Source organism: Polistes dominula, unplaced genomic scaffold, assembly GCF_049000335.1.
Source record: "Polistes dominula isolate Pdom_NZ unplaced genomic scaffold, Pdom_raw_medaka contig_77, whole genome shotgun sequence".
Taxonomy (NCBI): Eukaryota; Metazoa; Arthropoda; class Insecta; order Hymenoptera; family Vespidae; genus Polistes; species Polistes dominula.
This window is the reverse complement of record NW_028301152.1, coordinates 10,198,217-10,215,302: the sequence shown is the minus strand read 5'-3', so window position 1 is coordinate 10,215,302 and position 17,086 is coordinate 10,198,217. Positions and strand designations below refer to the sequence as shown.

The 17,086-nt window shown below is 30.6% G+C and overlaps 2 protein-coding genes across 4 annotated transcripts in view; one reads left to right on the top strand and one right to left on the bottom strand.

Annotated features, from left to right (window-relative positions):
- The window catches only part of LOC107072925 (uncharacterized), a 33,671-nt gene extending 18,428 nt beyond the window's left edge, over positions 1-15,243 (top strand). For 2 of the 3 annotated variants that reach the window (XM_015333254.2, XM_015333253.2), the window contains exons 3-8: positions 1,419-1,576; positions 9,403-9,559; positions 9,647-9,943; positions 10,014-10,324; positions 10,494-10,840; positions 10,912-15,243. In XM_015333254.2, the coding sequence (XP_015188740.2) occupies positions 1,419-1,576; positions 9,403-9,559; positions 9,647-9,943; positions 10,014-10,324; positions 10,494-10,840; positions 10,912-11,707 (2,066 nt within the window). In that variant the 3' untranslated portion in view covers positions 11,708-15,243. The remainder of the gene's footprint in view (positions 1-1,418; positions 1,577-9,402; positions 9,560-9,646; positions 9,944-10,013; positions 10,325-10,493; positions 10,841-10,911) is intronic. The other variant, XM_015333255.2, reaches the window with a different exon arrangement.
- LOC107072924 (zinc finger CCHC-type and RNA-binding motif-containing protein 1) lies at positions 12,110-16,892 on the bottom strand. Its single transcript, XM_015333252.2, has 4 exons — positions 16,610-16,892; positions 16,401-16,512; positions 15,959-16,312; positions 12,110-15,870 (listed from the first exon to the last, which is right to left on the bottom strand). Exons 1-4 carry the CDS (start codon positions 16,720-16,722, stop codon positions 15,730-15,732), a joined length of 720 nt encoding a protein of 239 aa, XP_015188738.1. The 5' UTR covers positions 16,723-16,892; the 3' UTR covers positions 12,110-15,729.
- Positions 16,893-17,086: the final 194 nt, after the last annotated feature.

Below are 17,086 nucleotides of genomic sequence, written 5' to 3'. Positions count from 1 at the left end.
TTCATTGATTCATTGCGATCAACTCTTTCTTCGAGAAGAATATCAATTGACCGTAATGACTTTTTTTTCCTTTTTCATCTCGAGTACGTATTCTCGTTTAATTTTAAGCATCATATACTTGTCTGTTAAATTCAAGAACGTCTCATCTCATCTCATCTTCAAATTAGATATGAAACGGCAAGTTGGTCAATTAAAAAATGTTCAGCATTTAATAAAACAATATTTTTTAAATACTACTTGGTTATCTTAGAAAAAAAGAAATTAAGCATTCCATGCATAACACACATTACACAAAAATAATCAAATTTATTGTATGTTTTAGCATAAAAAGATCATTTTCAAAATAAACCATGATATTGTTCTATGACGGAATAGATACGACACGTGTACGTAATCAATGTCGGGCATCTCTAGTGGCATTTTACAAGAGTTGCTGCATACACTTAAAAAAGCACGTTATGGCTCTTACGTAAATTTTCTAGGCTTTGTTCTCGGGCACGTTTCGTTAGGACAGCTGAGTTTTTTTTCTACTCCCCAATGAAAATGTTAAAAAAAAAAAGAAAAAAAAGGTCATCGCGATGCTGCCAAACTAAGCAATACGCGGTGCCAGATATGTCAGTATTGACAAAGACACGAATTCTTTTACTTTCTGATGGCCTATTCAATGCACCCATCAATCCTAATGACCTTTTTTTCCTTTGCTGACGTAATAAAGAATAGAAAGTTCAAGCATAAGTTAGTTTTTTTGTTTTGTTTTTAAAATAAGATTTACCTCATCAAATAAAACACCTTACTTTTGAAGCATCCGTAAACATTAAGTTTAATGTTCTTTCAAATATCACTCGTACTTCTCTCCTAGGTATTTCATCATTTTTTTTCTTTTTTTTTCATGCTTGCTCATCCCCCTACTTATATATAAAGCCTCAGGACACGAACAACCCTCTCCTTGCAATCTTTTTCTCTCTCTCTTTCTTTTTCCAGTAATATGGGAGTACTCACCATGGTGAAAATTTATTTCACCGTACCCAGATTGCAAGGGCGGGAAAAAATCATTACATTTTTATTCTCTTGGAAATACCCAAAATTTGATTTACAAATAAATCATGTTTATGTCACTTATTTTTATTACAAATGATTTAGCAATGACAATGAAATATTATACGTAAATTGGTATTTTCAAGTTCCAAGATAAAAATACAAATTGTAAAATGGTTCACATCACAAAACTGATATATGTATATTTGTAAATTAATTATATGAACTTATTGTTATTATATTTTGTACCCCCTTTATATTTTACATATAATTATAAGACATTTATACTTCTTAGATTTGACAATATGTGAATGAAATAAGTCGCGGAAAGTAAGATTAAACACACATTAAAACCGTGCCTTTTTATTTATTTTATTTCTCAGCCGAAAGCAAGTGGGAAGAGTTACATCCTGGGGGAGAAAGGCCGCCGGCCCTTCAAGAACACAGTGCGGTAGCGTACAAGGACTGCCTTTACGTATTCGGTGGAGAACTAGGCTTTTCCGCGGGCACGGAAACACCACTTTGGGTCTACAATGTCAAGGTAAAACCTAAACCACAAATTATCTTCTTTTTCTTTCTACTATGATTTTATGACGATTACGAATTACACATTTTGAAATCGTATTAATTGTCAAGTAAATTTTGAATTACAAATTTTTGTTTTACAAAATAAATTGAATAAAATTTTTGTTTAAAAAATTTGTAATTGAAAATTTACTTGACAATCAATACGATTTCAAAATTTTTGTTTAAGAAATTTGTAATTTAAAATTTGAAAAACAAAATTTGATTGTTCATAATTTTTAAAACTCTTTCAAACTTTAAAAAGTTTCGTTATACGTTTCATCCAAATAAGGAAGGATTTAATAAAGATTTTAAGATGATAATTAAGTTAACTTGAATGATTGACGATAGAAATGACAAATCTCGTTCAATTAGATACAAAATTGCATTTGATAGTTAAGTATGGTTGTATCGAAATCGTTACTAAAAGATTGAATCGTGGTGAAGGTCTCATACGATACGATTTAACGAATCTACACAGTAGCCTCGAGGAAGTTCTCTCGACAATCTCAACTATCCAAGGGAGAGATTCAGCACCCCTCTCGATTCGATAAACGAGACGAAGGGCAATATTGGGTAACCACGATAGAAATTGATTGATAATATCACGCTTCGATACATTTTTGCACCGAAATTTCTGCAATATAACGTCCTTCAAAAATTGTTGATGGTCTTTTTTTTTTTTATTAACCCTTTGGCTACATTTGACGCACCATAACGTTCTGATACGTCATTCAAACTGAAGACGAGATTTAACTAAGTTCATTCTGGTTTATTTTAAAGTAATAAGTAATTGTTATATTAATATAATTAAATATTAATTTAATTATATTATTTTATTATAAATATAATATTAAATATTATTATTATATTATTATAGTATTATAGAGTATAATACTATATATAATATTATATATAGTATTATAGAGTATAATACTATATATAATATTATATATACAATATTTATAATATTATATAATATTGTATAATACTAACAATTATTTAGTTTATATTAATTAATATTCAATTATAATAATATAAAATTTTATAATATATAAATATATAAAATTATAAATTAAATATTATAATAATTAATTTTATATATATAATATTATATAAATAATTATTATATTATTTAATAATATATATTTATTATTATTTAAATTTATTAATTTATATTATATTTAATAATAAAATTATTAAAATTATAATATTTCAAAGTAATTTTCAAATAAATGTGTACCCAAAGGGTTAATCAAATTAAATGTAATCTTATATAAAAAAAATAATATAACAATAACTGATTACAATATATATAGAACACAAAAATGTTATAAATTATAAAGAAATAATTTAAAAAATAAGATGAAGAATTATTTAGAAATACATAAAAATTAGATACACGCGTGCATGACAGATTGACGATAATCGGATAAACCTAATCGCTAAGAGAGACAGGGATAGGAATAACTCTTGTTGCCCGTTTCACGTTCTTATTGTTCTCCCTACGGAGTCCTTGACACTTGCACGAAGGGATGTGTGAAGAAAACGATCTATCTGTCAGAGATTGTATATATATATACACCAAGATATTCGAACGAACGAAGGAAACCCAACAACCATCGTTGGCCCAATACGAAAGTCCCCCGATGATGGTTCTTTCTCTGTTGTTTCCATCGTAGTCTTTGGACTCCCGTGTCGTCTCTTGAAAAGCGAAATATGCTTTTGGGGTGGCTCGTGTAAAACTCCTTGTACCCGATGACGTTGCTATTGATTTAGCGGTTTCTCAAGGGTACACGAAACTTCTCCCTTTTCTCCTTCTCCTCCTCCTCCTTCTCCACTGCTTTATTTTCTCGTACATCATCATCATCCCTCTTTCCGTTCGTTCATTCGTTCATTCGTTCATCGAACAACCCTCTCTCGGTTCTCTCTTTTCTCTTTTTCCCTTTCGCTTACTTACGAGTAAGGATCGTTAAGGAAGAATTTTTTTTTTTTACTGGTATATATATACACGAGACTCACCCGTGCGAATCGTTGTTATCAAGAGAAATGGGAATAATGAGAAAGAAAGAGAAAGAGAGAGTGTGTGTAACCAAAGTATTTTTTGTTTCTTCTCATGAGATTAAAAAAAAATAACAACGCAAGTACAGTCAACTTCTTAATCATCATTATACCTTTTACCTATCGAGAAGAAAAGTCATTTGTCACTGTCACCTGTACACTGTCAGCACTAGCAATGTCTGGCCTAACATAGTCCCCTAAACACCTTTCCTAATGTTGCAGAATTTCTAACGAATGGAAAACACACATCGATATGTTTACAGTAATCGATCATCCTAAAGAGACCACTGTTGTCGAAATTCAAATGAGAAGTTCTGACGAGCGTTGGCGTAGCCTACAAACTAGAAGAGATGTCAGATGGTGGTTGGTTGTGGTGGTTGTGTGATGGTGGTTGTAGTGACATTTTCAGCCTTTACAAAACTCGACACGTCGTTCGATTCGTCGTACATGTTTGAGATTAAAACGGATAACTAGGATAACTATGCGAGAGCATTGTTTTTTACAAATGAAAAACAACCCTTTAGGAGAGAGGCGCTTCAAATTTCAATTTCACATTTTTATATTATATTTATTTATATTATATTATATAATTAATATTATATTTAATATAATAATAAAAATAAATATTAAAATAATATAATATAGTTTTAAATATTATATTATATAATTATATTGATTTATATTATTTTATTTATAATTAAAATTTTATTATTTTATATTATTTATTTATATTTTATATAAAAAGTAATAAAAGAGATTAGACATTTTGGATGAAACCATATTTTGTAGCAAATGTAAATAATCCATGGTTCTATTTCGTGAATGCATTATGAGACCAACCGGCCATTCGCGTATGGTGTGAAAGAAATTGGAGACGCCATAATCTAGGGGTGAGTTTTACGAGGGTACACGAGATAGGACGGGGATAAATGAGCTAGTGGCACTTCTCCCTCATCAACGAGCGACCACACACAGTTATCTCTTTTCACTCGATACGTTCGCAGCTCCATTCTTTTGTCTCACTATACTCTATTTTTTTTTATTTTTTTTTTTATCCGACCAGTCATTTGTATATATATTTATATGTGTATGGTGCTATTGATTAAGAAGACTCATTGGAAAGATAACAGATATTTGCATCGTCATTAATGATTTAGAAAACAGAGAAAATTGCATCATTATGTAAAATATTTGGTTGGCAACTAAGTGATTGCAGATTTTGTCAATAGATGGCTTTTTAAAATCAGCAATGACTTAGTTGCCAACCTAATAGAATTTTATATGTATTTTAATAATTAATAACATATTAATATGTATTACATTAACATATATAATATAATTAATTAATTAATTATATATAATATAATTATAATTAATTAATATAATATTAGTTTATGTCAATTGTGTTACGCGATACCTATTTATCTTACTTACCTTATTTATTATTCAATTAATTGTTTTTCACGTCCACAAAATAAAATTTATACAAATTTTATATCATAGGGAAGTTGGACAAGTAAAAAAACATATTGTTTGATCAACAAGATGAATTTTTTTTTTATTTTTTTCACCTGTCCAACTTTTCTATAATATAAAGTTAGTATTATTTATTAGCCTTTAATGTTTACGGGAAAACTTACAGTGTCATATTAAAGTTTCGCTAGAGTGAATACTGTGTTGCAAGAGGAGCACATTAAACCGAATGGATAAGCATCGAGCTAACTCGTGTGCATGCAGTCGTATGATACACACACGTTTTATAAGAAATGTATGGCTTACCTTCCACTAAGTTTAACGTGATATCATATTACGTATTAACTGCCTCAGGCCCAGATAGTTTCAAATTTGAAGTGAACATCTTCACTCATTTAAAAACCTTCGTCTTATAATAATAAACTTAAAGATTTTTTAATCGGTTACTTTGGTAATTAATTTGAGTTTTTAATTAGTGAAAAATGAAAATATTAGCTGCTTCTTTTCATTGTATTATTAAAATTCGTATTACGAACATACCGAACAAACCCGATTGGGGTTTGAAGGGTGAAGGGTGCTCTTTTTGTACCCGCGAGCCATTTCTTTTTTTCACTTTCTTTTTGCCCTTCGTTAAAATATACTGTCGTGTGCAGGATCACAGAAACACACATACACATATACATATATAATAGGTACATATTCTTCATAGTAGAACCCATATACAATTTTGTCACTTTGAATAATAGCATTCACTAAATTTGATATGTTATGCACTCCTATTGTTTAACAAACAAAAAATCTAAGATATTACTATTATTATTATTATTATTATTAATTGGCATTAGAGGAACTAGAAAATTCATTGCCACAAATATCAAATTATAATATAATATATATTATATAATAATAATTTATATAATAATTATTATATAATATTAATAATGCAAAAATACTACGTCCAAGATAGGTATTTCAAAATTAGCAAGGAACAAATAAAAAAAATAAATAAATAAATGATTTAACGTGAAATTAATTGGCGGTTAAATTTAGAATTGGTTTTGGTTATCGACTCAGGATGCTAGGAGGCTCGAGAAAATGTGAAAAGTAGCTATACCGAGCTATCAACTTTAGGCACGTACTTTGAGTTACGTAATTACTTTCAGCACCCCCTAGTATACACTGCACAGCCTATGTACCCTCCTCCCTTATCGTTCCTTCTCTTCTCCTCTCCTCTCTTCTCTTCTCCTCTCTTCTCCTCTCCTCATCTTTCCCTCTTCTTTACCCTTCAACACACGCATAACCGTTTCGACGTACTTCCTCCTTCTTGATACGCTGGTCCATACCAACTGACTAGGGTTAAAAGACCCGTGATTGCCACTAGACATCAAAAGAACTACCTACGTCCGTTTTCCTCAAAAAGAGCGGAAACAAGAGAGGGGATGAACGTAAAGAAAGAGAAATAAAGTAAAATCCTGTAAAAGTAATCGTCGTTTTAACAGCTATTCCTAGAAATTGTGAAAAACATCCTCCAGTTAAGTAGATTAAAAGACAAGAAGTAAAGTATTCTTATATAGTTATTGAAATATTAGAAAAATAATAAATAAACTCGTAATATTTTTTCTTGACTTTACTCAAATTTTTTTCCCTTCTTCTTTCTTTCTCTTTCTCTCTCTCTCTCTCTCTCTCTCAATCATATCATTTTACCCTCTTTCGTATAATAAAGAATCGCTTTCTCAGTAAGTAATACTCTCCCCTCGCTATGAAATCTTGTTAAGATCAACACAATCTTGAAATTTGATTGAAATATTTTTTGTCCTTGAAAAAAGAAAGAAATCAGAAAATAAATTAATGATTTTTATTATATACGAAAAAGTTTAACACTAAAACTACCGACAGTTGAGACGTACTTATCCCTACCAAAACCAGTCAAAATGAGTGGTCTTTAAAAAAGATGTAAAAATATAATATTTTTTTATTAATTAACTTATTATTATTTTACAAAAAGAACTCCATGTTCTCAGATCTTAAAAACTATATAATACTTATAATAATAACAATAAGTACAAGAATATTAAAATATTCTTGATACCAAATCAAGTCAAAGACCAACCAATCAAAATGACTGGTATGGTAGTTCTAGTGTTTTAAAACTATTCTTCAATACGTTTACTATTACGGAAATAGCTGTTAGAAAATAGTATTGTAGGTACATTAACGATTTCTATGCTCTATTTAGTATGGCTCTCTATGGTCGTTTATTCCAAAGTCCTCCGTTTTCTTCGTTCGCCAAGAGAGAAAGAGAGAGAGAGAAAGAGAGTTAAGATAGAATTGTTGATGTGCCTTGAATAACACGCGTTTACCACGCATGCCCGAATTTTCTACGAGAATGAACGACGGAAGATTCTCACAGCTTTTCCCATCGTTTATTGGTTTTAATATACTGCATAAAAACATATGAATATCTATCTAAATTTAGATCAAGCAAAAGGTACTCTTCTACTCTTTTTTCTCTGTAGAAAAAATGGAGCATAATGCATGTGTCCTACTTTCTCAGGGAATAAAAAAAAACATGTGAAACCTTCAAAAAAGCAAGTGCATAGTATTAAGAGTAGGAGAATTTATCATATAATATTATTATAATAATTATTTATTTAATAATTATAAAAATTCGCGCCTGTAAAAATGCAACCCTTCAGACACATTTTGAAAATGCTGCTTGCGAGCGCCATCTACTGGTACGGAAATTTTTTTCAGCCCAAACTGTTTATACACGTATGTATTACGAGTTACCTATCTTTCGGGCAGAAAAAATTCCGTCCCGATAGATGGCGCTCGCAAGCAACATTTTCAAGTGTGTCTGGAGGGTTTCATTCATACAGGCGCGCATTTTTATAATAAATTATTATTGTTTAATATAATTATTTGTTTGTTTTGTTTATTGCTACCTGTCGCTATTTCGTCGCTTCAGTTTTCAAATTACCCCCATTCTAAAGAAGTTTTAATTAAAAAAAAAAAAAAAAGAAAATTAATAATAACATTTTAAAACAAAAGTTCGTTTCTTTCTCTTTTATTTTTTTATTTTTTATATATGTATGTATGTATATACAACATACGTAGATTTCAAATGGCAAAGACCTTGTAAAATTGACGCGAATTCTTTCGTTCGTATTCTTCTCGTGAAATAAAATGCTAAAAGGCCGACCAGCTTTTGCTTTGGAACCACGAACGAGTTTATATATTCATGGAAGCTTCGTGTCGTTTCTATGGAAACTATTCTCGACATTTCTCGGTGACTATGATCTTTAACGAATGTTTCTTAAATTCGAGAATATATATATACATATACATACATGCATATACGCGTAAATGTTCAGGTAGAGATTTAATGGTGACTCTGAAAAGGTCATCTACCCTTCCATTTCACGATTAACGTTTCACGTGCATAGTGTAAAGCATTTCGTAACTACGAGCTGTAACGATGTCTTACGCATGTTTCTTTAAAAAAACAAGTAGATGCGTAAAATGAAAGAAAGGAAGGGTTGGCGAGCAATCCTAACACGAATGTTCTTTTGTTTTTCATAATTGAGATAATAATAATTCTTTTTGTCAAATGATATTCGCAAACATTTTGTTCAATTTATTAAAGTGACAAAAATAATTGGTTAAAAAAAAAAGAAAAAGATAATTACTACTATATTATGAAAAAATATTGTTTTATAAAATTGCAAGGGGTTTTTTGTTCGTATACGAATGAGGACAGAAGTAACTTCAATAATTACGTATAGTATCGTAAAACTCTCTTCTAAAGTAGCTTCCACAGTATTACAAAAATAAGCCCAGACGCAATTCAGACAGTGGAGCTTCCATTCATTCCACCTTCATAATCCGAGGGCATTTCAAGAGTTTCTCGCTGGCTTAGATAAAGAAAATAGGGGGAAAAAATGACGCATCCTCGGCTTTTAATAAACGAATTTTTACAAAATTCCAATGATGAAAAGGATTGAAGTTTCGTTCTGTTAATTGCGCTAATTTTGGTCTCTTTAAATTCAAAAAGTACATAAGTCAAGGACATACCACGAAAATGCTTTTTTCCTTGCGCTAACAGATCGTCAGGATAACTTTTTTATATTTTTATTAAATTTATAATTCTGTTTTATTTTTTATATCACTCTTTTGATAATTTTGAAATATTATTTTTGTGTCAAATTAATCTCGATGGTAAAGATTAAATCGACTGATTTAAATAATAATTTGTTTGTTTATTTTCAGACGAATACGTGGAGAAAGGTTCGAGCTCAACGAGGTTGCGTGGTTCCTAGAGGTCGAAGAGGTCATACGGCCTTGGTCCATCGAGGTCAAATGCTAATCTATGGTGGTTATCAAGACTTACGTGGTAGCTCTCCCGAATTATGGGCTTTCCATTTCGGTGAATGCAAACTATATTTTAAACAAGATATGAAAATATATACATTAAAAAACGACAAGTTATACTAATTTTCTTTGAAATTTATAGAAACAGAATCTTGGCATCTATTATCATCCAGCGAAAGTGGTCCAGCTGCGAGACACAAACACTCAGCCGTTTTACACGGAGATGCTATGTATATTTATGGTGGTATGACGGATTTACAAGAGAGGAGCGATTGTTGGCGATGGGACGTTAATACTGCATCTTGGTTAATGCTGAAGAACAAACCTGGACCAGGTCCACTTCATGGTCATGCTGCTTGCAGACTCCCAAGTTGCATGTTAATTTTTGGCGGAGAAAGTGGTGGTCTCGCAACTAACGAACTTTGGAGGTTTCATTTTGGTAAGAAACATGAAATAAATTAAATGCATATACTTTGAGTTTTGTGTAAATTTTTTGAGCGTTATTACAGGTACGGAAACTTGGGAGAAATTATCTGTACCAGGGCCAAAACCCCAACCTAGAGCAGAGAGCGTTGCCTTGGCGGTATCCGAGTTATTGATTCGTGGTACCACTAGCGATAATCCTAAGCCAAAATTAAAAAATCAAAGAACTAGATTATGTGCTAATAGAATATCACCGAACGAAGCATCTACGAGGCCTAGTTTTCTCAAAGAAATCTCCAAATTGTCGCAGATCAATCTGTCGAGATTGAGTCATCCAACCAAGTGTAGTTATTCTGTACTTAGTGGACAAGACGATAATGAGGAAAGTCCTCAAGAGGTAATATTAATTTCATTTTTTGTTATTTAAATTATTTATTACAAATTGATGTTGTATGTCTCTAACTGTTTATTTTGTACCGAGCAAGTAGATTGAGCTGTAAATGTAAATGAATATTTGTTGCAATAAAAAAACGTAGGCTGAATGAGTGAACTGAGCCTGTACGCAGGCGAATACGTATTATCCATTTCAGCAAGTGGACGTAGAAGCCGTAGAACCTTCAATGGGAATGGTAAAGTCTCGAAGTGCCAATACCTTAGCTCGTAGAAGACAGAAACCGCCAGAAACAACGTCTAAAGCAACCGAATCTAGCAATAGTAACAATAATACTGGCAGTGGTATGACCAGGGATCCTATTTCGGTGCCAAATTTTCGAGCTTTGACGTTACCAACACCGGTACTAACACCTGTGGAGGCAGCAAGACTAGTTTTTGTTGATCCAGACGAGTTGAGCGATAGCGATGAGAAAAAAGAACCACCTACTTCAAGACTGATCGAAGTTCAAGAGGAAAGGAGGTTGGTACAGTCTTCTTTAATAATGTTTTATGTATAATTAATGATAAATTCATAATCGATACAATCCGCAGAGATTTTTCTTCCATACATCACACTTGTCAACCAACGCGAGGAGAAAGTTATAGCTCTCATCTATATGAGGCAGCTATTCAAACTCCAAAGACACCAACCACAGCAAAAATACCAACTTCAGCATCAGTGAGATTCGCTGACCTGGAAGAAGGCGAGGAATCAACGTCGGATTATGCAAGCATCGAAGCGAGGAGTCCGGGTGATCCCTTAGCTGACGACGACTGGCCTTCGAATAGAAAATCCAAGCAATTACGTGCTATTGTCAGTTCGACAACGATACGTGAGGGTCAATTTGGTTTTTGTAATCCAAATTATTTGGGTTTGGACGAGAGTAGAAATCATCATCATCAGCATTATCATCATCATCACCACCATCATCACCATCATCAACAACAACAACAACAACAACAACAACAAACACAACAACAACAAAACGGAAAATATGCGAAGATGTTGAACAGTCCACCCGATAGTGTTTTGGAAGATGAACCTGGCAGATCAGCCTCGCAAACATTTGCTGAACTTCTTGAACTTCAAGAGATTAGAAGGATTCCTAGAGCACCGCCTAAGAGTTTACCTTTAGGCTCACCCTCGAGACGAGCCGTTAGTGCCTCCAGAGCCGAAAGACAAAGGGCTAAGGTTGCTGCTAATGATGGAAACGACTCAGGAACACCTTCGTACGGACCTGCACCTTTATACGTCTTTTTAGTTGGTGGTAAAGAAAAGGGTCAGGTCACCGTTTTTGCTAGACCTGTCTCCCTCTGGAAGTTGCAACTAGCACCACATATCTTTTAGAAATACCTAGGGGATCCGATGATCAATTCGATTATCGATCCAACGATAATTATATCTTCTTTATTTAATAACTTGATTTCATCCTTCGATACTTTATTTCATTTCATTTCTATTTCGTTCAATGAAAAATCTTGGTCCTCCTGTTTTTTTCCTTTGTACATTTGTGAAGATAGCTCATTCGTGTATATAATGTTTTTTAACGTTCGTCAATTAGTTCTCTTTAGCACACTTATTGCATATGTTTATTATTAATAATATAGTATTCGAAAGATATATTAAATATGAAAGATTTCACGTTGTCTTTGAGATCTTTACATTTCTCGAACATTTTTCAAGTTAAAAGGAAAGAAAATATCGAATTCGAAGACTTTAACAATCAAACGTAATGTAGTATTTATTTAAAAAAAAGAAAAAAGAAAAAAAATTACTAACGTCATGCCTGTAGTTGGTAACGTCTTTTATAACGCATTATTATATCAATACTGTGAAAAAAAAACTATTCGAGCTTATCTACGTCGAATTTTTTTAGACTTTTTCTCTCGACATTATTTTAATGATGTTCGAGACGATTTCCTTTAGCAAAGAAACGTAAATTTTGTAGAATTATTTTTGGACGTACGTGTAATGAATATTATAACTTATTGTTAATGCAAAATGAACGATTTAAAAACGTGATTGAAGCGTTTAAAAAACGCACTATGATCGATATCGATTACAAAGATCTATCGCTGTTTTTGATGACAGTATTTTTTTGTGTCATACTCGAAGTCATCCGAAAGAAATTGATTACTAAAAATCTTAAACGTCTGGTTTTTGATTCTTTCGAAATAAGAATACTAGATACAGAAAGAGAGAGAGAAAAAAACAAAAATGCATAGCGTAGTAATTAAATTAAATTTTGTATTTGTCTTATCGCGATAGATAGATAGATAGATAGATAGATAGATAGATAGATAGATAGATAGATAGATAGATAGACAGATAGATAGAGAAATAAATAGGTAGATAGATAGATGAACCACATGTACCATGTATGCATTTAACGTTAGTGTAGATAATTCAAATTATCCTAAGTTTCTTTTTGTTATCCTTGATTATTATCCTCGCTAAAAATGATTTCGTTTCTAAAATATAATTCATCGGTTTATCTAACGACTCAGTAACATATCCACAGTATGTATATTGATTTGCTTGACGAAATAAAAGTGCAATATTTATAGGGACTATGTTTAAAAGATATTCCCATATTTTGTTCTATTTTCAAATCGTCAAGTTTTTTATTTTTTACCTTGTTAGAACAATATGTAATAAAATTAATACTCGTAAATATTATACTTATTAATTCAGAGTTCATATTGAACCGTTCGATACAGTAAAAGGATGTTTCAAACGTAAATTTGTATTAAACGATCAAGACCGATCTCCCAAATCAAAACGCAGATCAAGCCGAAGCAACAAAATTTTCCTTACGATTCGCATTAAATTTATTATAATAATTACACATGATGCAATTTTCTCATGAGTTAGTCTTTTACATCATCCTTAACATCGAGTATACCGAAATAAAGTGATACGTAATAGAAAATTGTTTGAAATTGACTCGCTTTATCTGCGTTTTAGTATCATGGAATGTGAACTAAATGTACGTAGACTATAATGTTAGTTTTAATATTAGATAATAAGCTTAAGATAGGCTCAAAGATCTTGGGTTTAATTGCAATCTATTCTCGGTTGTATTCACAGTGGATAATTCATTTAAAAAATAATTCAATTTCTAATCATTTTCTTCGTAATTATCAAGAAGTTTGTCCTTACTGATTTTGATAACCTTGCTGTAAAAATCATTATTCTAAATAACTATTTCCTTCCTTTCCGAATGCTAGTTTAGGGGAAAATCTTACATTTCCTTTTTCTTATTTCTTAGCGATCATGCATTCCCAATATAGATCGCAGACATAACTGTAGTGAACAGCTGTTGACATTACTTTACCCTCGAGATCATTTTTTGATATTAATTTTGACAATTGTGTACTTTTTGATCCTTTACCTTGTATCATTAAGTGGTACCCAATTAATTATATTCTATGAAGGAAGGGGAAATTTGTTCTTATTTCATGTAGTTATATAGTTTTATATGATGTCTTATAGTATTGTCGCGGAGTATATTTACAATTGTAGAGTATTAAGAAGCGGTGAAATACAACAGAAAATTTCGTTCTTGTATAGAATTTGTATGCCTAAGAAGGCCCAACACATGTAATCCATCCATAAGTAGTTGAAGGTCGATGTGACCCGTTATTGGCTGGATATTATCGAACTCTTTAATTATTAATAGTAGAATCATATTAATTAATCTTTTATATCATATATCATTACTACGATAACTCATGCAATATTACATTCATAAATTATTCACAATTCTTAGTAATTATACGCTTAATTACCAGTATTTCATTATTTAGTTTTCTAATTAAATAGATTATAAGATAATTATTGGAGAGAAGGAAGGGTTCTCCGGTATCCAGCCACAGGCCACAAGACCCCCGAAAATCAATGTTTTCCATTCGTAGAGCTAGTCAATTTAAAGTCTCAGTGTACAAAACTAAAGATAAATGTTTCGTACTCTGTCTGTCCCATGATCCTTTCCCTTTCTTCAATTTTTCCAATCATTGTCTGTAGTTAATAATCCTAATGGCTGGATTAACATATTATTGCATTCACTATGCATTCATGTTCATTTTTTAAAATAATAATAATTTAACTGTCGAAATATTATTGTGCGAGAAGAATTATCGATAATACATACTAAAACTGCTTCATAGAATTATGTTCAATATAATTATATATATAAAAAGAAAAAAATTTCAACAATCTCTATAACAAATCTATTGTTTAAAATACATGCTAGTATGTAGAAATATGTTTTCATTGCAGAAAAATTCATTTATCATGTCAAAGGAGTTTATTGTGAAATTAATTTTTCATACAAATTGATATTGAAGAAATAATCTTTAACGAAATTCACGTTTTTTTATTTAATTTATAATCTAATCATACATTTTAATAATTATGACCTACTAAAATTTGTACTTAATTCATTAAATAGATTCTCTCTTCTCGTAACATAATGTGCATCAAAAATACGAATAATCCAGTAGTCGTCAATTATTACCGATGATAGTTATTTAAAAAAAATATATATATATATTAATATTTATCATTTAAGTAATATTTACAGCATGAAAAATTAAAAAAAAAAGTCAATTGGTTTCCAAAACTGTAGCTGATTTGAGTGCCTATATACTTCATGTAAATATATGCATTCAATATTTTTCTGATCATAAAAAAATCCTTAGCTTATCATTCATAAAAGATGAAGAAAGATTGACGAGACAAAATGTATTTCGCTCTCACGAAATTTCATATCATAAAATGATATTTTTTCATAAATAAAATTTTCATAATAGAGAGAATCTCAATTACTATTGTATTCAATACCGATGCATATGATTTCATGCATATTTACACATTCCCTATTTTGTTATCACTTTACACTTTTGTTTTTATTCACTATATTAAACAGAATTGTATATATGTAATGTACGAAAGCATATTCAAAGTTGTAACATTGTGTTCACTAGCCTTTCTGATATAAACTCTGTGCGAGGATAAATGCGCTAATTTATCAAAATACTTCGATTCAACATTTAGCCTTTAGAAAATAACTTCTAACGATACGTTTCATTTACTTATATTGTAATTAATGTAATGGTGATTAATGATATATAATATTATTACGCTTAGAAATACAGTATATATATATATATATATATATATATATACGCATACATATATATATATATAATTCGATAATATACCAAATATTTTAAATGTGCTTGGTAAATCCACTGTGATCATTATTCCTTATTTTCATTTTACTGTTTTCAAGGGACATTTCTTATTATTTAAAAAACTTATTTTACATTAGATATTAAAATAATGAAATACAGTCTCTTATATTTTTACTCACTAATATCCTCTTCATCGCTGAAATATGAATTCTCTTTATACCGTTTCCGTCTTACAACCGATTCAGTAAGTTCCTCGTCATATTGACCTGTTGCTACCTTATGCTTATATTTTTCTAGTTCTCTAAGATGTTGCTGTATCATAAAAAAAAGTATATTTGGTAATATTAAAATGTTGATATATTAAAAAAAACTAAACAGAACATTTGAGAAACTCTTATACCTCCTGTTTGATAGCCGCACTTAATGTTTCCATTTCAATTTCCGAACAGTTATCATCGGTATCATCATTATCAACATTCTTTGGTCTTTTGGACTTTCTTAAACCTTCATCGCTATCACTATCATAATAGCTAGTATCATGAGTAACTGTAGTTTTATTTTTCTTTCTGATTCTAACTTTCTTTGGCGGTGGATCCCTTGGCCCTAACATATTATGACTACATGCATAAGATAAATGTCCTTCCTCTCCGCATTCATAGCACTGTGACTTATCTGGATAATCTCTACGCCGTATAAATTCTGTACTGCGTCCATTATCAACTGCTATAGAACTTCTTACGGTACGACCACCTACCTAATAATAAAATCGTTACTTAATATTTTGACAAGTTATAAGTATATATTACCCAATTACAAATATTATACAATTGATGAAAATTTACCTGTGTATTATTAAGACCTTTTGCACATGAAGAAGCATCTTCTGGTTTTAAAAATAATACAAATGCAACCCCACGACTACGTCTTGTTATTTTATCTTTCATTACAGTTACTCTGTTAAGAATGTTAAAAGGTTAGGTTTTATTAAATTGTTACATATTGATATATCGTTAAGCATTAAATATAAGATTTAATTATATTGAAAACTTACTTCACTATCTTTCCATAACTCTGTAAAAGTTGATGTATATCATTATTTGTTAATGAAAATGGTAAATTTGATATATACACTGTAGATTTACTAGGCACTATTCCTCCGCTCATAATTTCAGTTTCTCATTTTTATCTTCAACAAAATTTATCTTAAAATCTTCTTTATATTTCTTGCTGTTTTTAATTTCAAAGTATAAATAAATATATTATTATTAACCATATTTTGAATCAATATAATGTGTTGATATAATTGAAAAAAAAATAGTAGTAAAGATGACACTTTATATCATAAATAAAGCGCCAAAATCTATAATTATAAAATTTCAATCTAGATGTCTCTGAATTCAGTTGGCGCCATTTTTGAATTTATGGTTTATATTGCATCTATTTCTTGTTTTCTTTTTTCATATTTATATAAATTTGTTCACTAACAATTCTACTTTAAATCTTTAATATTTTTACATCTTATATAAAT

Bases quoted from the DNA above. Each gene is read 5' to 3' on its own strand.
- LOC107072924 (XM_015333252.2), bottom strand. From the start codon at position 16,722: ATGAGCGGAGGAATAGTGCCTAGTAAATCTACAGTGTATATATCAAAT. The intron at 16,513-16,609 runs GTAAGTTTTCAA...CATTCTTAACAG, and splicing joins AGTTATGGAAAGATAGTGAA to AGTAACTGTAATGAAAGATA. The intron at 16,313-16,400 runs GTAAATTTTCAT...TTTTATTATTAG, and splicing joins AAGGTCTTAATAATACACAG to GTAGGTGGTCGTACCGTAAG.